The 24,450-nt window shown below is 46.1% G+C and overlaps 2 protein-coding genes across 2 annotated transcripts; one reads left to right on the plus strand and one right to left on the minus strand.

The window, feature by feature from the left end:
• Positions 1–3,464: 3,464 nt before the first annotated feature.
• T265_07297 (hypothetical protein) lies at positions 3,465–23,880 on the plus strand (the record flags this gene model as incomplete). The annotated part of the gene is made up of 9 exons (XM_009172784.1): positions 3,465–3,543; positions 3,582–3,794; positions 13,218–13,275; positions 15,928–16,018; positions 17,633–17,942; positions 19,419–19,464; positions 20,944–21,022; positions 22,142–22,369; positions 23,689–23,880. 9 exons carry the CDS (start codon positions 3,465–3,467, stop codon positions 23,830–23,832), a joined length of 1,248 nt encoding a protein of 415 aa, XP_009171048.1.
• Positions 12,030–16,492, minus strand: T265_07298 (hypothetical protein; the record flags this gene model as incomplete). Its single annotated transcript, XM_009172785.1, has 2 exons — positions 12,030–12,303; positions 16,269–16,492. The coding sequence occupies 2 exons, from the start codon at positions 16,490–16,492 to the stop codon at positions 12,030–12,032; spliced, it is 498 nt and encodes a 165-aa protein (XP_009171049.1).
• Positions 23,881–24,450: the final 570 nt, after the last annotated feature.

Below are 24,450 nucleotides of genomic sequence, written 5' to 3' on the forward strand. Positions count from 1 at the left end.
TCTTGTCCAAGAGTTGACGAATGTCCTCCACCGTGAAGACCAAGTCGGTTGGAGGCTGGTCGTAGTTTCTCCTTGACAAGAGTGGATATGGCGAGTGCTCTGAAGCTGAATATAGAAAAGCACAGTGTTCTCTGTAAACCTCAGATACCATTGGTGGGTCAATTGTCGGTTCTCGGTTTCTGTCCCTCAAGGAGTACGCGGATGGCTTGTTTCTGCGGCGATGTCTCATGTACTTGAACAGTGCGTTTTTGTTTTTTGGTTTCACTTCTAAACGGTTGTTGCATCTAACTTGATTTCTTGAATCATTTGTTTGCCCCACTCATCCATTTTTGAACTCTACTAGTCTTGCTCATCTGCAACCGCCATTTACTTCTCCGCAGGGGTCTCTCCGCCCCACACTGCCATATTACCATGCGTGCATGTGAACGAATGTGCGTGATCGACAGTGTGTGTTCGTATCCAGTTTGCTGAGTCTGCCCTGGCTTGTTCTGCTATGATTTATTCTGCGATCTCATCGCCAGTCAGAATCACGAGACTGGCCTCAAAAGGTATGGCCGCAACCGACACCATCAAGCTAGCAGTCCGCTTGACGTCAACTGGCATGTTGACTTTAATTTTGCTTTTCGCCCCTCACTAATAGGTTTGTGCAACGGATGACACCACGAACCTTGGAAATTGAGTCCATTGCGTGGTTTTGCTCACTTTCGAATCCAGTTAGTACTTCTGATGTTTCTACGTCGCGATTGAGCTCTGTGCTGGTTATACAGTTAGAAAACGCAGAGCGTGTCGCACGGTGGAATAATTTTCGGTCTTGCTGGGATTGTCCGCACCCAACATACACGAGAAAGTTTTACAGCTCGCCGTGAGATGTCAGATTGCCGAAAATAAACCCAGAATGTCCTAATTTCACGCCAACACTTGAACTGCACGAAAATCGCTGCAGCGTATTCGTCAAGGCCCCTTGTTAGAAAAGTCACCCTCTGCTCAAGCAGTCGATCGGTCAAGCAACGACTGACGATTATTCGTGAATACCACAATAGAATGAATAACAGTGAATTTTGTGGCATCTTAAAGAAACATAATCAACGATCGCAAGATTTAAGGTATTCCGTAGGCACGGTTGATGGTTATAAGTGCTCATCAAACACCGCTTAAACAGTCTGGACAAAATTCAAGTGTTTGTTTGAAACGACGCGAGGCCCTATGTAACTTTTGCACTTGCAGTTTCGCCACAAAACCTTGTCTTGTCTCCCTTGTCGGCGAGTCCCTGTTGAATCCAAAGCACTGGATTTGGACAAGTGTTGCTTACAGTGTATGTATGTTTCCTAACGGCCTCACATATATAGGTTAAGTAGAGCCTGCCTTCATGGAGGGAAACGACTCTGGTCATCAGGTTTCTGCAGCGACTTCACCACACACTGCCGACATAGCACACCCTCAAATAACCTGGGCAGGTAAAGCATAGGAACAAACTGTCCCCTTTCAACGAAGCCACCCAACGGGAGACCCGGGAACAATACCACCAATGACCATGAAGATGTGCCGCCCGCACATCCGTAGCACTGCTGAAGTTGTCCTGTTTAGAAATGTTTACTAACGGTTAGTCGCGTGTGATTCACGAACATTTACGGGTATGAGAGCATTCGACTATCAAATTCGGTTGCACTATCGTGACAGTTGCATATTCTCATCTCTTGTCCGACTGGCTGCCGCTTTAGAGGCAACAGACGTTTAGGAAATCGTTCACCTTATGATAACGAACAGGATGGTAACGTGCGACGGGAAGGCCGTATTTTGTCTTCTCGGACAAACGCGTGCAGGTTAGTCAGCGCTCTTGGCAACTCCTGAAAATAAGAAGTGCATTAATCTTATTTACTTTCTCTTATGCCTCGACATTCGACCGGCCTCTGAGTGTCCTGTTGTATCGCCAACGCATTCCCCCGTGACGCAATGTGTCGTTGCACATTGGACGACTGGAGGCACGCAGTCCACGTAATTATACTCTGTGTAATTGTTCAACACACCATTGGCTGTGATTGCTCAGGACCGTCCGGTCAACAACTCAGAAAAGCTTAAAAAATGCCCTGATGCGTCATGACAGAAGACATCCCTTTTTCAAATCGAAATTTGCATCAAAGAACCACATTCAGTGGCACGATCAAATAAATTTCTTCAAGGCAGCGCATATTCACAGAACACGTACTTCCGAATGCAGCTTTTTCTGCGTGGAACAGCATAGTCCTTAATAGTACATTCTAATCCGGGCCAATAGTTCCAGCACCATGTGAGGGAATCCACCTCCACACAGGTCTGTGTTTTCTCCAAACTTCAGGGGTATCCGGCTGCTGAAGCAGACCGGCTTCCTCAAGTTGGAGATTTTCTAGGTTCCCCTAACATTCCACTGGCGACCCCCCCGTTTCCGGCCTTTTTACACTTTTAGTGGTCTGTCTATCTAATAAGTTACCTTTTAGGTGTGTGGCAAAGAAATAAAAATAATAACCTAGATTGGGTGTACAATAATAAAGAGGTCAGACGGAACAGACACACTAAAATTGTCCTCTTTAAAACAGTTAGTCGTTGGCCCAGGTCACTGAATGAACAGTAATCCAATTATGATGGTCCGGAGGTCTTCTGAACAGTTCCCACATATAATAGATTCCGAAGACGGTCTGAAATGTCTTGATACCAGAGTTAGCACATGAGACTCGTGAATGACCGCTGCAAGCGCGAGCGAAATCAGAGGAGACAGTCGAAGCACGTGACCACGCTCGTATTGCGTGAATTTTTGTACAAGTGGGCGTTTTTTATTTTTTCGTATTCAAACAAAAAACGATTACGCAGTTGACGAAATACGTAGTTTTATAATGAAAGAAAAATAGAGGCACAAAACGCCACACACTTTGACTCCCAGAATCTACTCTAGCTGATCCTGTTTTGGTGGAATTCTGCAATCTCTTGGTGGTTATAAGTGCTAATGGGAGATGACCGAAATACACACAAACGGTGTCGCCTAAGTAGAGAGCTTCTCAATTCCCTGCTTATGGACACGCTGGTGCTTTATTTAGATGCCTAACGTAAGACTTCCTGTCACACACAAACGAAGACACTTCACCTAAAATCAACATGGGCAACCTTAGCCATAGAGTATGTATTAGTCTTTAGGGCCCACGCGCTGAGGAAATTGGACGGCGTTTAAACTTGATAAGACCTCCCGACTTCTGGGCCGAGCCCATCTACCCTTGCTCTACCAACCGGGTTTTGGATGAGGACCCATGCGACGGAACCAATCGCATTGTTCGACTGAGGGTACAATATGCTGACGTATCCACGTAAGTATGACCAATGGGAAGTTAGTAATTTTGTTTGGTTTGTCACGAGCTTCCCATTCTCCCGCGGCCACGCGCACTTTAGGTTCACGGCGGGATTTCCTGATCTGATTGCAATCCGTGTAACGGCACGATACCATGTTCTTTGTACACGTGCTCTTCCTGATTATTCCCGCTTTCGACGCTCTGGAGTTACCCCGTGGTGTATCTCTTCCAAGTAATCCCTGGTTTATTGATCATGTCGAACATTAACAGGAGCCTCCTTCTACCAGGTTGGTCAACCTTTCAAGTGCTTGGACGGGTCCGGTGTTATTGCCTGGTACCAAGTTAACGACGATTACTGTGACTGTCTGGACGGATCCGACGAACCTGGAACGAGCGCATGTGTGAACGGTCAATTCTTTTGCCAAGATACACAGTACAAAGTGGTCTCTCTGCGTTCATCTTTTGTTAATGATGGTGTTTGTGGTAAGTGAGATGTCTTTTGACCGTCATGTGCTGTTGGTGCGGCTCTTGGCTACTCTCCTTGGACGACAGTACTGTCGTTATCCCAATAGCGTCACTGGTCAGCCTGTGCATATATAGATACAGACTGATCAGTGACGCTCTGTACCCAAGGGGAGCAAATATTCGTAGATATAGGCTCGCATTAGTGGTCGAACACACTTGAGATACGTTGAATTCTTCGGATGCTAATCGGGATCAGGATTTTATATCTAGTTATTTAGGACACTGTTTGGTGAATTGGGCGGTGTAAAATTTAGGTCTCCGATTTCTGAAATCATTGAAACTGAGCTGAAGATCCGGGGTTGGAACCAAAACTCTCTATCTCAACTGCTCATTTCTGGGCCCTGGCAGCCTGAAAGCACGTCAACCCCGTTATCCCTTCGGGTGGGATGGCAGCTAGACACCGGAGGAGTGTTACAGCTGAACGAATGGGTTTGAGTCAAAAGACTACAAAAGAAGAGAATCCCAAGCAAAGAAGAATTCGCGCAGTTTAAATACAGGAATATAACTTTAAACGAAAGAGTCCAGTAGCCGTCAATCATCATTCCTAGACAGTTAGTTGACTACCTGGAATTATGCGCCAATATAAACGACAGGACCTGTGGGTTGTATGGACAAAACCACATTTGTATCTAGAGGCAAACCTGACCCAGACCTTTTGCAGCCGCTCTCAGGTTTATGGTTCTTACTAACAATGGAACGATTAATATGGGGTACTTGAGATGAGGTGTGCTCTCTAAGTTCAACGTCAGAAATCGGTTTTTAGACAAGAACACCGCTGACGTCGATTAGCAACCATATTTTGCAGCATCTCTAACCAGCCGCAATCAGGATCATGCCGTTTTCATCCTGAAAGGTGAGTAGCACCGGCAGATTTGAAACGTCTCGTAATCTCTCGTACATCTGTCGGGTCAAGCGTTGCTCACCTGTCTGCTTCCGCCACCCTGATTCGGGTACGGAAAACAGCACTCAGGCGAAAGATGGTTCGACATGCGTAATACATGGCCTGACCAACGCAACTTCTGGTGCCGGACATTTCAATGGAGCTCCCCTTTGCACTCACGAAGACTCGCTTTCTAATGGCCTCGTTACAGCTTCGCCGACATTAAATCTCACGAGCTATAGTTGTGAGACAACGGTTGTCGAAGACCTGAAAAGTCTCAGTTTTGTTGCTTGTGCAGGACAAGCTTCAACTGTACAAAACAGCCCGCACCGGAGCCTAATACACAAGTTCCTTGCGATCCAGCTTTGACAGCGTTGACACCATAGGTATATGAACTTAGCAACCGTTATTTGAGCCTTACAGATTCGTGCATTAACCTTAAACTTTTACCAACTTTGTATAAGAGACTGCGAGTATCGCACGGCACCCACTCATATCTCTCAGCTGGTCACGGAAGCACAAAACTGTCACGTGAATTTAAGGTTCAGTCAGCGTTCGGCCGTGTGTCAAAAATTGAACACAATAACTGAGACTCAATGATGGACTAGTTTAGTACGCTTAGTTAGTAAAGCTTGTTTCTCCCTAGCTTCCAAAGTAATGTGTTTTTACGACAGCTTTGACGCGTGAGTGCCGTCTACTGCGCGAATTCACCACTTCTGGCAGTGTCGTTAACCGTTGGTGAGATGAGTCCCAGCAGCAGTTGTCGACCCGACTACGTTCACTGGTCAGTGTTTTCGTACTTCGTTCCCAGGTCATACAATCCAGTTATTACCGTTGCAGAAATTTCTGCAGCATATCTGCACCGGGTACTGAAACTTCCGCAATGTCCGCAGATTTCTGCACCCGAGTGCGGACCCAATGCGGAAATGAAACAAGTTTCCGTACCCAGTCCGCACCCGAGTGCGGTAAATCCGCACTCAGTACCAGAATTTCGGCACTCAGTCAACACTTAGCTAAAGTCGTCCGGCGCGCCAATTCAGCCCATTGTAGGCATTTATTTCTTTCCTCAGTACTATTCGCTAATTTTTTAAATACTATGCTCCCGTGCCATGACAGCCCATCTACCCCCACACCTTTCCTCAGCATATTACTTTCCTAGATATAAATAAGTGCTTTCAAGTATATACTTTTACATGAGTGAAGTAAAAAAATTAAAGGAAATCACTTGTCATTCTTAGTGGCTCCCTTGATTTGCTGTAGATTGATGTTTGGAAACTTCTCAGCTGTCGCGTCTGTAATGAAGAGAGACGGTTATTGAATTTCATCTGGCCACTTGTTCAATTAACGCAGTATAAGATAATCATTAAATAATTACAAATAAGTCCTTGATCCGAAGGCCCATTTTTCATTTATACCGCGGCAATTAATTAGTGTGGCGAGTCTTGGTGCCGATGTCCATGTATGTTCGTCAAGTACAGTTGTACATCGCCATCCTCTTGCAGGAACCACCTTTCCACCTCCCAGTTAGCACGGTGCTAACTGGGAATATCCTCCCGGTCGCTTCCACTCAGCACAGGGCTTATCAGAAAGATCTCTACTAGGTAGACGGCCCTCTGTCAAACGGAGTACATTTCCTAGCCAGTGTAACCAATGAAACGTGAGCAATTCTGCTACAGCGGGAGAGTTTCTTCGTCTTAGGTCCATCTTCGTATCATAAGATTGATTCCAATGTTTTCATTAGACCCAACAACGATGGCCAGACACTGACATCCTCCGTACGTTCTCGGCGCGTAGGAGCCACGTCTCTGATCCGTAAAGCAGTATAGATCGCTCTACCGCATTTTAAACTCTACCCTTGATAAAAAACACGTTGCATCGTTGCAATGGGTGTCGGAGGTTAGCAAAATCTGTCCTGATTTCCCCGCTTCGACAAATAGCCTTATTTTCATCAAATCCACAGGAACTTACACAGCTGCCCAGTTAAACAAGTATGAGGTTTGGGTTTGATCCCACTCAAACCTGTAGCAACACTTTACACTCTACATGCGTGAAGCGCACGCCAAACCGCTTGGCAGAGTTACTTAGTTCACTCATAATAGTTCGTCTTTTTGAAAGATCTAAACCAATGAGAGCAATATCGTCCGCATGCTCAATGTCTGTGATGGAACGTTCCAGGAGCATTTCGACTCCCGAGGTTTAGGAGGCAGGCAGATAAATTTCAAGCAGCCCATCAGTAACACATTTGAGGAGGAAATGTGAGATGACAGCCTTTACTGGACGTATGCTCGTACGCGCCCGTAGGGAGTTATATAGACTTCCCTCATGAGTGAAATAAATTTGAAAGGGACACCTTTGATCGCCAGATTCTGCCAATTTTCTCTAGACCGTCGATTTCAAAGCAGATTTCAGATCTAGAAAAACAACCAACGTGGGACATTTTAAGCAGTGACGCTGTTTAAGGACTTGTCTCAAGTTAATGATTCATCCTCGGCCAGGGCGAAATCCAGCATGGTGTTCACGAATCTCTATAATCGATTGACCTATGCACAATAATGCCAGAGAACACCTTAAGTGCGACGGAAAGCAGACTTATGGCACGATGGTTTTCACTCTTTTTGAACTTTAGGACGACGGCTGTTATTCTGTATTCTCCCGATATCTTCTACAGTATCGATGTCAGATTGTTCGTGAGGACCTCGCCATCTTCTCTGAACAGTGCGGAGTGTGGCAATCCGGGCCAGTTGCCTTGCCGCACTTTCGGGTTGGTATATCATGCTGAATTTTTGTTGCTGATGGTGGGCCAGTGCAAACGTTCCATTCAAGCTGGGTCCTTCCATCTGTTGTGATGAAGATGATCGACTGAACTGTTCTTGGAAGTGTTCAGCGCGTCGCTCAGCAAGACTATTGAAGTAATGAATTCCTGTTCCGTCTTTTCGCATATCATTTCGCTGGCATCTGCCTTCTTTTGACCGGTTGATCGAATCAGTTTAGGGTGGGGCTATTGCTGGCAGTGAAAACCATTTCATTGGTTTTCAGAATCTACCAGCGTTCTCTGTCACTCTTCAAGCTCCTGATTATCTGGTGGTTGCGGGATCTGCCTGGGCTATCACCGTCGCTAGTTGTTGGTGTGAACTTTCTGGCCGCAATAAGATCTGTTGATCTGGACGATATCCAGTGTTCATTTACTCGAGTCAGATAGCCTGGACAAACAGTTCTGAAAGTCGAGAGCATTGCTTCTTTCGCTCGTCTCCACTCAATCTCCAAGCACTCTTCGTCCTCCGCATAACCGTGCGTTTGCAGTAGCTTTCTAGCCAGATCACCTCGATACTCAACTAATGAAACTTGTCGAAGTTGATGAGCGGTGCTGCTCTCCTTTGTCAAGCATAATGCTGGCGGAAAGCGAATTGATAGCCAAGCTGCGTACATCAAAAGAAATGACAATCTTTAACGGAGGCTTTCCATCGACAACTGATAGCCACCTGGTCTGTTTGGTTTAACGACTGTCTTGCGGTTGGTGACCTCCAAGTAAATCTATATGAGCGTTTGTGTTGGAAGTTCGTGCTGGCTAGAAACAGACGACGATCTGTACACAATTGAAGCAATCGGTCCCTATTATCCCTACGTTCAGTATCGACTGCAAGGTTAACACACAATTGCGCTTCTTCTGAACTTATTCGTCGAACTTGAGCATTCATATCACCCGCTAGGGTTACAACATCCGTCCTTCTTGCTGACCGATACAGATCTTGACAGATCTTGATAAAACTCGTTTTTCTCAGTCTCAGAACTGCAGTCTGTTGGGGCCTGCGTTGATACGACGAATAAACCGTATACCGCATCTACCTGTATTTATCTTAACTGGGCCAGAGAACTGCACAGCGCAAAGACGCCTGTTTACGGGGATCTAGTCTAAGGCGCCTTCACCCTTGGGACTGAGTGCAACGCCCACATCGTAGATACCACGAGCCATTGCATCAAATCATCGGATGCCCGAAGAGTGAAATGTGGGACATTGGAGCTCGTCGTAAACGGTTTGAGGTGCACGACCGAAGATGGGTCTTGTGTGCGTGTTTCGAAGACGCAACATACATTGACAGATAGAGAAAGCAAGGTTTCAGCAAGGTATGTCTATTGTGCAATCCGACATAATACGGACATTAAAAGCTGCAACCTGGATCAGATCTGAGGTTATTGATTGGTTATTTTGGTTCATATTTCTGGGCGAAAGTTTAGACACGGAACGATGGTTAGGGGAGTGGCATATGGGTTGGTTGCACTGCATCGTACGATGGGTAGGGATGCAGCCTGAGAGAAGGCTTGTGGGCGAAAAGCTGCAAGGGCGAATGATACTTCCCGGTTCCCCAAGTCGAAGAAATAGGTTTGGTTGAGGCCATCATCCGTGATTGTTATCAGCTTTAAGAACCGTACAGCACTTATAGCTACCACAGTTCCGTTTTTCGATGGTTTGAGAAGGTGGGGCAGGTGGCTGCGCAGTGGAGGCGGGAGCTGATGTAATTGATGTCCCTTAACTGCGGAGAGTGCGAGTGGAGTCATGCATTGAAGATAGCAGCTTGGATGCCCGAGTGCCATTGAAGGAGCAACTGGGCCATGTCTGACAATGCCTCTAACCATTGATGTCTCCTTTCTCGAGGTCCCCATCCAGGATGGTGGCAATGGCTAGCCCATCTGAGTCTGTTTGTAGCGAATTTCATACTTCACTGCCAAATCACTGTTTGATCTCCCCCGGCTCGCTTCCACTCTTCGCGCGGTTGTGCGAAAGCAACCCTTCAAGGAAGCCGGTCGAGTGGCATACGAAGCCAGTGCCTATACAGTGTAATCAGTTCATTTATCTTGGGTGAGTTGTTTCTCCCGAATACCATTCGACGAACTTCAGCATTGCTGATCCGGTGTTCCCACCGGATTCGGGCAATGCTCCCAAGATGTCGATGGTCAAACACGGAAAGTTTTTTATCTCCTTGGCGCGCAGCGGCCAGGTTTCTGACATAATAACATGGAGTGCATCGCCGCATTATGGACTCCATCCTTGGCGGATAAGCTGACGTTACACACCTATACCATCTTTCGCGAGACCGCCGGGACTGATATAGCTGCCTTGGCAGACAAACTCGTCTACTACCTCAATGGGCTCACCCACAAGCATGAGGTCAAGGTTCGAGCCCGCCCAGTCTTGCAGCAGCACTTACAATCTGCAGGTGTAAAGCGCATGGCAAACCATGATGCAGAATTATTTGGATTATTTAATATTATTTACATTACCACGGCGTCGCACTTTATTGGAGCCATTTCGTCTGTGTACTCGATATCGGTGAGCGGAAGCCCCGGGAGCACTTCGAGCCTACGGGCATTAGTGGCCGATCGTGAGCCTTCCATGATTGTATCAGTAAGTTGAAAACGGGGGTGAAAGAGGACAGCTTCGCCTGACACCGCCTGATATGATTATTTCAGGCGAGAGCTTCCCGTAGACCTTCACCCGTCCACGGGAGGGTCAAGAATTCATGCCGGACTCCTTTGCTCAGTGGACTGCCATAGCGCCTGATGGTTCACAGAGCAAAAGGCAGCTTTCAAGGTAAGAAAGACGACCGTTGTTGTAGCTGAAGGCATAGTCGCCAAGCTGACGTCACCTATACCATCTTTCGCGAGACCGCCGGGACTGATATAGCTGCCTTGGCAGACAAACTCGTCTACTACCTCAATGGGCTCACCCACAAGCATGAGGTCAAGGTTCGAGCCCGCCCAGTCTTGCAGCAGCACTTACAATCTGCAGGTGTAAAGCGCATGGCAAACCATGAGGCAGAATTATTTGGATTATTTAATATTATTTACATTACCACGGCGTCGCACTTTATTGGAGCCATTTCGTCTGTGTACTCGATATCGGTGAGCGGAAGCCCCGGGAGCACTTCGAGCCTACGGGCATTAGTGGCCGATCGTGAGCCTTCCATGATTGTATCAGTAAGTTGAAAACGGGGGTGAAAGAGGACAGCTTCGCCTGACACCGCCTGATATGATTATTTCAGGCGAGAGCTTCCCGTAGACCTTCACCCGTCCACGGGAGGGTCAAGAATTCATGCCGGACTCCTTTGCTCAGTGGACTGCCATAGCGCCTGATGGTTCACAGAGCAAAAGGCAGCTTTCAAGGTAAGAAAGACGACCGTTGTTGTAGCTGAAGGCATAGTCGCCGTACCCTAATCTGTCGGAGGGTAGAAGTATGATCGGTGCGCCCTCTTGTAGGAAGGACCCTAGCTTGGTTCTCACGGATCTGTGTCCCCCTGTGTTCAGTCAATCTTCGGAAGATAAGACCAGACAGCATCTCTGGTACCACAGTTACCAAGTTAGTGGTGGTTTTTGCGCAGCGCCCGCGTGCTCCATTTGAATATAGGACGAACTATCAACATGCCCTATTCTGCAGGCACTTTCTCTTCGTTCCATATCACACCAAGTAGCTTTGTAAGATAGGTCACCAGGGATTGTCCGCTTTCTTCGAGATGGGCTGGATAGAAAACGTCCGGTCCTGATGCCTTCTCACATTTTAGTTTGGATATTTCTTCCAATAGGCGATCAAGATTTACATTCCATTCGCCCGTATGCATCATCTCCAGTGGCCCTGTTGCGGGAGGCCAGCTAAATTGTTTTTCGAAGTGTTCTGCCCGTCTTTATAGTAGGCGTTTTTGCGAGTGAATTAACGAGTCCCCTTTTTTACTTATCTTTCACTGACCGCTGCTCTCCTAGGGCCCGTCGATCTTATCGAATGGCATAGAACACAGCTGTTTCCGCTAGCCTAAGCCTTCTCCGTCTCCAGAGCCTTTGATGTCTACCAGAACTCTATCTTTCTTTTGGCTCTTCGCCACTTGTCATTTGAGGGATTTGTGTGCCGTCGTACTCGTTGCCTCCTGGCATGGGTTTCCTGTTGTCAGTGGTGATAAGCGATCTCGACGACATCTAGCGGTCTTGCAGTCGTATCAAAAAAGTTGGCCAGACAGCACTGAACCCCGCCACCATAGTTCATTTCAAATTTTGTCATGTCTCATCCACATGCTCACTACCTGTACAACATTGGTTTACTGTGGTGATTTGTCGAGCGAGCTCAGATCGCTACTATTGAGCTGTTAAAGTTTCTCGAAGAGAGTGGCTTCGCATGCTTGCTGACTTGCGAGGGTCTGAAGGCCAGCGAACTGTTCGGCGTGCATGCACCATGGCATGATCGGAATCTAATTGTGTGGCCCAGAAGGAGCGGTAGTCTTGAATTTGGGCTCTTCATTGGTGGCTGATCGGGCGCGAGATGGCTTAAGTGGTTAGAGCGCTAAGTTACTGATCGGAAGGTCCGTGGTTCGAACCCGACCTCTGCCTCTCGACGTCCCCTGTCTAGGCTTGGGCAACCTAGCGGTATCCCAGCTTTCTTCGGGTGGTATGGCAGCTAGGCACCGAAGGGATGTTACAGCTGAACGATTTTCTATCGGTGGCTGACGGCCACGTGATTCAGCTAGGTACATGGTTGGTTTGCGTTTGGTGGCCGCCAGGTTGCTTGATGCGAATGCTCCTGTCAAAAGTTCGTACTGACCAGAAACGCTTCATGATCAGCACACAACTGGAGGAGTTACTCCGCCGTTCCACGATTGGTCTGCTATACCTACTGCTATTTTGTCGCTGTTATTGTGGAAAATGTTCTGAGAGCCAACTGCATATCAGTCACAATTGGGGCCTTAACCTCCAAGGTACTCTCTAGTATTGTCCTGTGCATTCTGATGCGTCAGAATGGTAGAATCAAACTTCGTGGGAATCGATTATATCTTTACTTTGCCTCCGACACTTGACGTTCTCCCCATCTGAATTACATGGTGGTTCACCAGAAATCCGTTATATCATTGGGACTTGAGTAATGCTATCCGATATCGGTTTTGATTAGTAGGCGCCACATTTCATAGATCTGGAAGCTCATTGGATTCTCTGGACGCACAAGTCGCGTCTTATGGCTGTGCTGCTGACGTCATCAGGTTCATCTTTAATTGATGTACACCAGTTGTTTTTTTTGTTGGTTTGTCTGTTTTTAATAGTACCCTTCGAGTAACAACTGTCTTCTCGCTCTTACATGTTTTCAACTCGTGCTTTTTTGTGGATTGAACATCATGTCCGCTTAGCAATGCGTCCATCTCACCGCTACGTGGGTATTTCGGCTTCTAACTTCACTACACTTTAATTTAACAGACTTTTGCCGTCCCTGCTTAATAGTAAACACCAAACGAAAGTAAACAATACTTTGTCTATACCTGTGCATGTAGCCCTCGAAATGGTCGAGTACTGCATGCTTCCTCGTGTGTTCTCTGAGTTATTCAAACCCTAATGGTCTGCTAATGAGTGGGAGCGGGTATTTATATTCGATGAAGCAAAATTCGACAGACCTATCCATGTTAGTCTTTTCGTATCCTTCCGATGCCAGCTTAAAACTGATAGTTTTCTCTGTTTCACTTCTCACTATTGCGCAGATTGTTGTGACGGAAGCGATGAATATGCCGGTCGGGTAACGTGCGAATCGACTTGCGGGTAAGTCATGAACCGTTAGTCATAAGTCACGTCAGATGTAACAGCTGTTACACGTTCTGTCGTTAACTGATTTAGTGAACAGTTATTACTTTAGGAGCTGTAGGTATGCAGTTTTCGTTAGCTGGGTTATCGGTGTTTCGAAATGGGTAGTGCACTTGTTGGTCGAAGAATGAGGTGTTGTTCTTCCCACTAGCGATTCGTGTGTGGCACTTTCCGAATGAGGTGGCAAAGCTATATTTACTCATCTACGGCGCAGAGATGCACACTATGGAACAAATGTGAGACACTTCCAGAGTAGATTACTTCCACCGCAGTTGTATGCGAAAGGTTCTTTGTGAATTCGCCTCATCCAATTGTATTGATCAGGGTGGCTTCCTCCCGCCTCTAGATTTTTTCGAGACCACTTTCCTGCGTGGCGCAGACTCACCGGAGACATCTGCTCCTGGACACTACGTACTCGGCTGGTATTGGCTTTAGTTTCAGACACTCCGGAACTCAGAACCTGGTATGTGGCCCAATCTGGCTCCATGGTGCTGCACGACCTTTACACTTGTTGGATGTAATTGCTTGTGACCAAATCAAAACCGCATTCCCAAAGGTGAACCAGTTGACGTGGTTAACAAACTCATTTACCTGAGAAGATGTGTCGATCTCGGTTCCCGCTCCCACCCCCCCAACATACATGATCAGACCATCGTTCACAAATCTTTATCATCCTTGGTGTCTATGCGACGTTAGCTTTTCTGTCAGGGTAGCCTTTATGGCGTCACAGTACTCCCTAGGTCGTTGGCGGAACGCCGATATACTCCATTTTGCACATTGGAGCACGGGATCGGTGAGGTTACTGTGACCTGATCGTGTTTTGAGAGAGCTACTCACTTGATACAAATCTGATGTCCTAATTAATGTCCTGGTTCGATTACGTCTGATCCACCCTTCTTCGGTATCTCTTTTTTACATTCACACACCGGACGGAAAGGATGCAGCCGATGCCACGTTACTACTTGGTAGCTAAGCATGGTTGCCAAAGCTAACAAACCCAGTCGTGTTCTTAGATGCTATCTACTCTTATTGGCATCGAAAGACAAATCATATCTGTCAATGATTGGTTGAAAGTACTTATGGGTATGTTCTAGTCTGGCGATGTATTGCAAAGTCTAGTCATCTAGCTCAAGTACTCTCCTAGTGCGTAGTTGTTATGCTTCCGATAAAAAGCGTGATAACCGAGAGACTTCAAGGTTACCCAAAAGTAGACCTGGTCGAATGAAAATCAGAGTGGGTCTAAACCACGAGACCTTCTTCCCATACCTTCCACCTCAACTTCTGAACCGTCTCAAAGTTATCTATGCCCTTGCTCTTAATTTATGGCTACTGCCATCCGGGCTCTCACCAGCTCCTTGACGAATATCCCATTCACACTGCACAACCTAGAACAATCTCGCTCAACGCATAAATCGCCACCGCTTTTCGCTGTAGATCAACACATCTACCGTGTCTGAGGCAGCGTTCATGTGCACGATTTATAGCCAATAGCGGGTGGCAAATACGAGCAATGTATCAGAAAATTGTCCTAGCGCTGGCTTCTCGAAGAGCAAGGCTTGAATTACCGTAAAGCCATTGGGTCTACGTTTACCTTAGTTTGGTTATGCTGTTCAGCGTCATCCTGTTCAACTTTTAGATGACAGGCACATTTTGGATAACTGTGGATAATACCTTGGTCGCACTGATAAACGTAAAGTGAAGTGTTCTGCTCTGGAATATGTACAGCTTGTTATGTAATAATAATAATGCTAGTAATAATAATCGTTCGGTTGTGATACCCTCTCTGTACTTGGATGCCGTGCCACGGGGGAGGGGCCGAGATACCACCGGGTTACCATAGCCTAGACAGGAGCAGTCGAGATGCCACCTTAACTTCTGTGATATCTCGAGCTCAGCAACAGTGATCAAGCAGGATTCGGCCGCAACGGACGCCATGTCTGCTACAGCCGAATGCTGCTTGATCTTATTGTTCTGTGAGCTAGTAGCTCTCTCAGACCAATTCACAATAGGGTTTATTTCAATCATTTGAATACGAGAAAAATACCAGCATACCGATAATTCAGGCTAGTTCTGCGCAGTATGGAATTCCGGCCCTGCAGTACACCATACAGTGGAAGATGGCTCTCACACTATCGAGTTACGTCCGACCAAGCGAATTATGACCAGCTAACCAACACTGGGGCTTTAGTGTATCAATGAATGTATGCTTAACATCGCATCACTGGAAAATCTAAAGGCAACTGATCAAACGGCCCGAGGGATAGGGTTAGATTGCGCCTGACAGCAGCAGATGAAAACCAATAAAACGAAAAATTTACAAGGTTCTTGTATCAATTTGCGGCGTACAGCGAGGAAATGTACACTACGTCCTCTACTATCATCGCAGTTTATCACCCGTTGTCAGACAAGTGTATTTCAAGAAGGCCTAAATAAGGCACAGGTCATCGTTCACTCTTTTTAAGAGTGGTCCCTGGGGGCGATAATCATCCCAGTATGGTGACCAATCACCATTTTATTGTGAAACTATTCTTACCTTTTGTGGAATAATGTGCTATCTTGACTTGAAAGAATAAATGTACCTCTGTTTTATGTTGTTCTTGCAACCCCTAGTGCCCTGGCTGCCGCTGTTGAGCAAGCACGTTCTCTCAAACGAAGAGAAGTAGAGCGTGGTCACTCAATTTTCAAAGAATACGTTACCAAGGTAATATTTCAGTCCGTACCACTTGCATCTTCCTTCCATCATGGCTTTCATTCCGCTTAACGCGGTTTCCATGGCTGACGCGGCGTGGAATTCTCATGTTTTACTGGTGGTCCTTACCCGGTCAGACGGAAAAATTTCCCGGAATCAGAACAATCGTTCGTTGACATAAGTATGCTGTTTTTATAGGCGAAGACCTTTGAAGTAGTTCGAAGCACGCAAATTCCTTAAATTTGTGCATTATTAATATTACCTGAGGGGGTCGAGATGGTCCAACTGGTTAGAGTGCGAATTTACTGACCGGAAGGTCCGTGGTTCGAACCCGACCTCTGCCTTTCGACTTCCCCTGTCTAGGCTTGGGCAACCTGGCAGTATCCCAGCCCTCGTGCTTCCTTCGGGTGGCACGGCAGCTAGGCACCGAAAGGGTGCTAAAGCTGAACGGTTAATATTACCTGACCGATAGCTCAGAGAATCCATACAGCCGTTAAACACAACCACGAAGTATGCCTACCATTGGATTTAGCATCATTCAGGAAAGTTTTAATGTTCGAAACCTTTTTTTTCAATCTCGCTGTCGTACATCAGGATGTCAATCGAAGTGGCTACTCGGGACCACCTATGAGTGCATGATGGGAGTCAAAGGTAGTTCTGCTGCTTTCGGCAATCTGCGGTACCGTCTCATAGTTTACTCCGTCCAGCGTAAGTTGCCTAAAGTCCCAAACAATCAGAACCCTACTTCACAGTGAAAAGCCGTGTTTCTGATTAGATTGCGAAACGACACAGCCAGTCTATCCAGGGAGTTGAGTGAGAGCCTCATTTACTAGTTCTTTCCCCGTTATTAGAGAAAGCGCTCGTACCGCTGTAGCCTGAGATGTTGGAGGCACACAAAGGTAAACTGAGGAAAGTAGAGGGAGCTATCCGGGTATCGTCTGGACTTGTTTTACACATCATGAACTGGAAATCCAGTTGAGTGAGTCTCATGTTAATAGTGCCCTACTTCATAAACGAACCTTTAACTCCAGTTCGGCTTCCAAGTGCAAAGTGACTTTGGTGGAGGTCCGAAGACTGGTTGTCTGGTGGGCGACAAATGAGCGGAACCGGTAGGTTAATATCGAAGGCTTTCATCCACCTTACGAGCTCCTTTGTTTCGTTTTCAACTGAGTGACGCTCATGGTCCTCATTTGCGCTGTCCTTACTGCTGATCAGAAGACAGCACGGACTTATCACAATATGATAATGACGGCGGTGTTGTCGATGGGCGAAGATTCAAGATTTTAGCGCGGGATAATAGGGTAAATGTTAGTATGTTTGTTTTCATGGATTATAACGCTTTTGGCATGCGCAAGCATACATTCCAGTAGCATTCCAATCATATTTTTAATTCTGTTCTCCGTACTCCCATGAATTGCCAGTTCAATGCTTACTTATAAAAACAGATCAATTTTTTCAACCTCTATATTTATAGTTCGTTGTACTTGAATTCGTACTCGATTTCCTTCACAGTTTTGGTCGCCAGTTTTAACGGCATTTGATTTGGGATGTATTTCGCCAAACCAAGTCTTGGTCTACTGCACTGTTTTTTTACTTTATTTGTCGACCGTGCTTTTTTCTCGTTAGCTCAAAGTAAGGCGTGAAGAAGAACGTATTGCCGCAGAGCAGGCTGAACGCGAGCGTCAATTGAAAGCTGAAGAGGATGAAGAACCTTCGGGGTCGCAGGTCACACCACCATCCCAAACTTCCCCAGAACCACATAGCGGACAGTCAGTGGAAGTTCCATTGGAACCGCAATCCTTCGATTCCTCCAAGAGCTCCGAATTCGAGGACCCAGCGATCAAAGATCGCGGTGAACATGACGTTCCTGTGGAACATGAGGACGAACCTCACCAGGAGGAGAGCGACCAATCTGAAAACGCTGAAGGTCATCATAGTGAGTCGGTACTGATTTGTTTATTCCGTTGACCTGTTGACACAGTGCAAGTCACTTTATGGCTAATTGTTCTTTCTCATATTTTGACTATAAACGTGGGACTGCACTTTGCACTTCTGCGTGAATTTGGGGTAGAATAAACATTTAGGTGCATTCTTCTGATAAAAGAGACACTTGATTTCGAATGCTCCCTTGAATTTCTGATAATAACTGTCTGGGCTCGAACAGTATCCTTGCCGTCGTATCTGGGGTCCCGTTGCACTAAAGGGATACCACAGCTGAACAGGTGGAGTCCTGTCTTCTTTCAACGAAGACGGGTTTCACTAGATTGGTGTGAGCAATTGCAGAAGTTTCTGTTTACATTCCTGTTACCTTGAACGGCGTTGTGTCGTGTCTCAAATGCAGTTGCTATCATCAAATCAATCGCTTCCTTTTGTGAAGGCAGGTTCTGTTGGCTGCTGATGTTTGCCAGCCGCTTATGCTTCGCAAGGGGTTGACTTCATCTAATCTCCCGATGGCCCGCAAGACAGAATTTCTTGCAGAGCCTTACCCATAACCCGTCATTTCAAATTTCACCCAAATTACAGAGGAAGATGTGCCTAATTCAATGGCTTAGGGTGTAATTCACAGAAATGTCACTCTTGACACCGTTGCGCCACTCCAGGCTCTTGTTTTTTTGCACTTTGTAGATCTAGCCTGTAGATAGAATGATATGCGTTCCTTACGTCAAGTGCGGTAAAAAAAAGGGGTATTAGTCTTATAACAAACCATTTGGGAGCTTAATTGGAGTGCTTTGCACATAACTTCTACCTGTCACTCGGTTTTCGTTTGAAAGCGAATCTCAGTCAAGCAATCTACATGTGGTTGCGGGATCTGTAGATTTTACTTTTAGGTAACTCGTTTGAACAATCTTCCTTCTTAATGGCCTGTGGGTTTTACGGATACTGAGGCATACATATTGCTATTTAGCTAGGTCCTGTGATTGACCGTTGTTCCAGCCAGCACTTCTGAGTCGCATAATTGTTTTGAGAAGTTACTACAGACTACATTTCCACTATAATTGCTGACAGAAACGGCAGTGTCGAACGCCGTGAGGCGACCCAGAAAGGTTGCTTCATAGCTTGATGGAGATGCAATGAACCGAAGAGCATGGAACCCTTCGTGAACTCATAAATAATGGGCACACGTGAGTGGACTCAGTACGAAGTTGGTAACCAACGTCTTCTGACAGGCGTTTCTAAAAGCTCCGTACAATGCCACGCGGCTTTCTACGGGAGCTGAGTTAGCTTGGATGGGTACACCCCTGATTTCCGCCTTATTCCAAGACATTTCGTCTGTGTTGCTGGTATCTATACCGAAAAACCAACCAAGAGATAAGATTTCTGACAAATGTGGTTCTCATTTTTACTGCTGAGCTGTCAATCATGCCTTTTAGGCAAATACCACCTTTGTGATCATGCGTCTATTGCACTTCAGATGACGAGTCACCGCCACTACTACCACCACCGAAACCGGAACCGATGTAAGTTGTGTGTTAATTTTTTGTTCCATACCTCCTGACCAACAGTTGTTACCTCTTAGGTGGACTAAACGGGAAAAGCAGTGCACGAAACAAGACCTTTTTCTACAACTTCTTTGGGGGCACATGCATTCAAGCGCGGTGTGTTTGAGTCAATCACAGTTTTTAACGGAAGGCACACACACACATAAACTGAGCGGCTACGAACACACATTGGAGTAAAGTAGTGGTTTGCAGGGGTTGAATCACAGTGTCGGTCCAAATTTCAGTGGTGAGGATAAATTAGATCACTTTAGACTGGAAATAGCTTTCTTCACAGGCGTTTCTACCAATCACCAAAGGCGGAGCTCCCCCTATCCAGTTGACTTCATTGCATCTCACGTTCTCTTCATCCACTTCGAATGAACTACCCGACTGATTGAAACTGTCACACAGAGTACACTGAGAGGTTCGCTCTTACGCCCTCGAGAGTGTTATAAACAAAAGTTTGTCTTTTAGTAACACAATAACACAAAACGAAGTTTCTTTTTTTCTTCCTTGAGGAAGGCCCCTGCAGCTGGTGATGTGTGGATTAGTTCGTTTTAGCTGTTTCATCAGAACTGTGGGGACTTCTCTACATGGAATTTGGCAGAACCGACCAAAAGGAAGGGTTTTACTAATGAAATACATTCATTTGCAAGCAAATTCGGGTTTACTAGACTCACTGGGGACCCAGCTAAATCTCTCGTTTATGATGTTTTTAAGGGTTTACTGTTTTTTTTTTCAGGATCGTTTGAAGTCTTCGTTCTATGTTTTTTTGAGGATATCATCTTTGGATACCACTGGTCAATCGGTTATTCCTCTCGAGGCATCTTGTCTTAGTTTCTGATATTTTGTCATGTTGTATTGCTCGGTAATTGTCGCTGAGTTGTCAGTTTGCTGCAGAGGTGTTTCCAACGTCTCTGTCTCCAGTGAGGGGATACACGCAGTAATCCTGTTAGGATAAACCCTCGAACAGTTGACAATGGGTATTCCTCGTTAGATTCTCACAGGCTTTTCTAGTGTTGGAGTGATCACCTCCAATCCTTCTAGGGAATCCACCCTGCGGAGCGGTGATACTCCAAGGGAAGGTCTATGAATCTGACTACCTATTCAAACATTGGAGGGTATCTGCAGGTTTCTAGGGTCACGTCGATTCTCTATAAATCGGGCTATGTGACACGACATGACGCTTACTTGGCGTCTAAGTTGTCTGAAACCTGTTCAACTTAGTTAACTTTGTTGAACGGTGGGTTCAGATCGAAAACTAAGAGAATTTACTACCTTATACTGCAGTAAACCAAATCGAGCTTAACTCTCTCCTTTGCAAAGCTGTTTCTCTGGTGTCATCCGTCATACAATAGTTGCTTGTCGTTTCGTGAGCTCAAGACCGCATAGTGGTTGAAGCACGAATTTACTGACCGGAAGGTCCGTGGTCCGAACTCAGGCTCTGCTCCTGTCTAGGCTTGGACAACCCAGCAGTATTCCGACCCTCGTGCTTCCTTTGGATGGCATGGTAACCAGGCACCGAAAGATTGTTACAGTTAAGCGATTTTCTATCATCCGGTGTTTGTGTGACAGGTACCGGTTTTAATAAATTGTGCATTGAGTTGCAGTGGAGACGGGTTGAAGTAACTTGCATTCCAAGTGGAGATAGATTCTTCGTACACTACAAATTGATCTGAGTGCACAAAATATATCGTTCTTGGGAGCAGTTAAATCTGTAGCGAGAGTAGACATCAGAGTAGCGACCAGATCGAGGACCATTCAGTTCAGCCTGCCATAATAATACTAATGATGGTTCGGCTGTAACTTCTTTGGGATGCCTGGCTGCCACTCGAACAAGACACGTGGTCGTCCAGCTGTAACACCCTTCCGGTCCCTAGCTGCCATACCAACCAAAGGAAGCACGAGGGCTGAGATACCGCCAGGTTGCCCAAGCCTAAACAGGGGAATTCGATAGGCAGATGTCGGTTTCGAACCATGCACCTTCCTGTTATTAAATCCGCGCACTAACCACTGATCTCTTCCGCTGAGGTACTGCCGGGTCGCCCAAGCGTAGATAAGAACAGTCCTGTAAACTGAGCATTGAATGGATGGATGGTTAAGTGTTCAAACTACTAGCCGGGAGGTCGCGGGTTCGAGACTCTTCGGAGTTTCATGAGATGCTGATGATTCCCAATAAGGATGAAACAGCTGTACAGTGCTTCTCGGCTTTTCAGCATAGATTGGCTTTACTTACAGGACGAAATCTCCACCAAAATCCCAAATCTCCTCACACTACCAACATTAGCACATATGTTTAGTAGGTTACACCTTGAAAAGTTGTTTGGGTATGCATTCACCTAGGTATTTGGATTGATCGCGTCAACCTCACCAAATTTGAACGAGTGGGTTGTTGGCTTCGGGGATAAGTCAAAACCCTTGTTGAATGCTGTCGCTGCGCTACTTTTCCGGTTTTGTTCTACTTGGCGTTACAGCTGTAGATCGCCCTGTCTTACATCCTCTGCAGCATTACCCGGCCCCGTATTACGTTAACACCTAACCGCTTTTATCCTTTGACTTGACGCTCATACATAATGACCTTAATGTCTAACTCTCTAAATAGGTAGGTCCTTAACCAATTGACTATGGGCCAGAAGAGGCGTTTTATATGCTCAAGGACCTACCAGAATGCCTGGAGTACACGGATCCGCAGTATACATATCGATTCTGCGCCTTCAAAGACATCCATCAGCGTGATAAAGGAAGCACCGCAGACGGCACTCTTCTCGGGAGATGGTCTGGCTGGGCTACGGAGCAAGAAGATGCTCCTGTGGAACAAAAATATAGCCTCATGAAATTCAGTGACGGATGGGGTTGCTGGAATGGTCCGGCGAGGTCGGTGAAGGTAAACTCTATTTCACTTGATGACGAAATCTAATTATTCACTGCCTATCTGCATAATTTAGCCGACTTTTACATGGAGTGGTCATTAAGATAGGTGCCTGAAGATTGTCGAAGCTTACTGTAGGAATCCCCGCACTCTCAATTTACCATTGGGGGCTCCGAAGCGAGGTTATTGGTGATAGTTCTTCGATTCTTGAAGTTCGAAGCCCAAACACACGTTCTATAGACAAGGAGAACAACCTCAGGCATGTCCTTCCGGTAAGCCACTACCCATTCCACATTATTTGCGAAAAATCTTCACGAGGTGCCCAGCCATCGGCATCCACACAGAGAGGTTGTTTATGGGATCCATTTGACCACCCTCCCTGTGCTTTGCTAAAGACAACCATATGGCGGCCAACTGATGTCGGTGGCATCTTGTCCGTTTCTATCCATATTATGTGACCGATTGCCGAGGTGTAGACACCTCGGATGTTTGTGGTAGGCTAAACCTAGGTCCGCCTTCTTCTCTCATCTCTTCTTTTCGCTGTAAGGTTCCATTCAAATAGATTGACGTTTTTACGGCAGTCAAGCACCAGTGACCTCCTCTGGTATTGCTGCCAATGATGGTGAGAGGGGCGCATTCTCGCCCCATTCTCTGAACCCGACTTTCGGTCGTAATTATCGCCCGACCTCTTCACTAAAAGCCTATTTTCTCCCAGTCAAGCTTTGGTCCTTATAATATAACGAAGCGAACATCCCATCGTGTGTTTCAGCCGTTCGTTTCAACACAGAACAGTATGCACTCATACTGTTTGGTAAAAGAGTGCACGCACACTCTGCCCGTACTGTATTATCAAAATTTGAGCTGGCAGTCTACATAGAAACATTACACAAATGGCTTGTCGGTCATAGGTATCCACATCGAGAGATTGTGTGATTCCCCATGCACGAGGCTTATGGCAACATTGTGCAGCCGGCCTACATGTGTGCTGAATCCTAGCCAGTCACACTGCGGTAGTCAACTGCTGGTGGAGAATGACAGAGTTCAGCTAGGTTGCAGGCACGCGGTGAACATTAGTGCTTAGCTGTCGTAACAAGGACTGCCAACTTGTGTGATTAGTTTGTTTACGAATTCGATCTTTTAGTTTAGGAAAGTTGATCCCAGGCATAATCCACCTGCCATGTAGTAAGGCCTTCTCCAACCTATCTGAGCTCCGAAAATCGATTTCTCACAAGGAGTTCGTTGTTTCTTATTTATCAAACGATGAAATGCGCAAATAGTTGTGCTTCTGCTTATTTGAATTCACTTACACGTGTTGTTTGATGTTTTGTTCTCAGGTTCATGTTCACTGTAGCGATGAGAATAAAATAACGGACGTGAAGGAACCTTCTCGATGTGAATATGAGATGCAGTTATATACACCGGCCGCCTGCTTCCAGCATCCAGAAGTTTTGCTTAGGCGAATTCATGAGGAACTTTGATCGGTTTCAAATTTTGTCAAGTTCATCGGTGACATTTTAATATGGGATTTATTTCTCACTCCAGTTTTCTCACTGTCTTTCTGACACTTGTGCATGGCTCCTTGAGCTAACGCCGGTGTGTTACTCAGTCTTCGAAGCACAAGTATGAGCTATTCCAAATTCAGCACTGTCCATTCAGGAGTAGATACTGCATTCAAACTAGTTCGGCGTAAACCGTGATATTCGACGGTGTTATCTTGGTAGGGAGTGTAGGAAGGTTAACGTGGACACTTCCGCAGGTTTTCAAATGGTCAGGTGATCTTAACCGTGAAATAAGGAGGAAATCGACAAGGTACGGATTACGTATAATAGGTTCCGGATGGATACTGGATGCAACCGCTATAGTAAATAAACCCAAACATTAACTGTTGGTGTGTTCGTTGGACTGGGCTATTTGGGCGAAAGCTGAAGTGTTATCGTCATTACTTAGCGAGCAGTGCGTCGGTGTGTAGGCACCGAGCGCTGCTATGTTGAACCGGTTGGCGACCTATCATGAACTTTGATTGAACTGGTTTGATTTGATAGACCGAGGAACTGAAGCGTACGCTTTTCTTCACAAGATGCGGAAATGTGTCGTAT

The sequence above is a fragment of the Opisthorchis viverrini genome (assembly GCF_000715545.1).
Source record: "Opisthorchis viverrini unplaced genomic scaffold opera_v5_165, whole genome shotgun sequence".
Classification (NCBI taxonomy): domain Eukaryota; kingdom Metazoa; phylum Platyhelminthes; class Trematoda; order Opisthorchiida; family Opisthorchiidae; genus Opisthorchis; species Opisthorchis viverrini.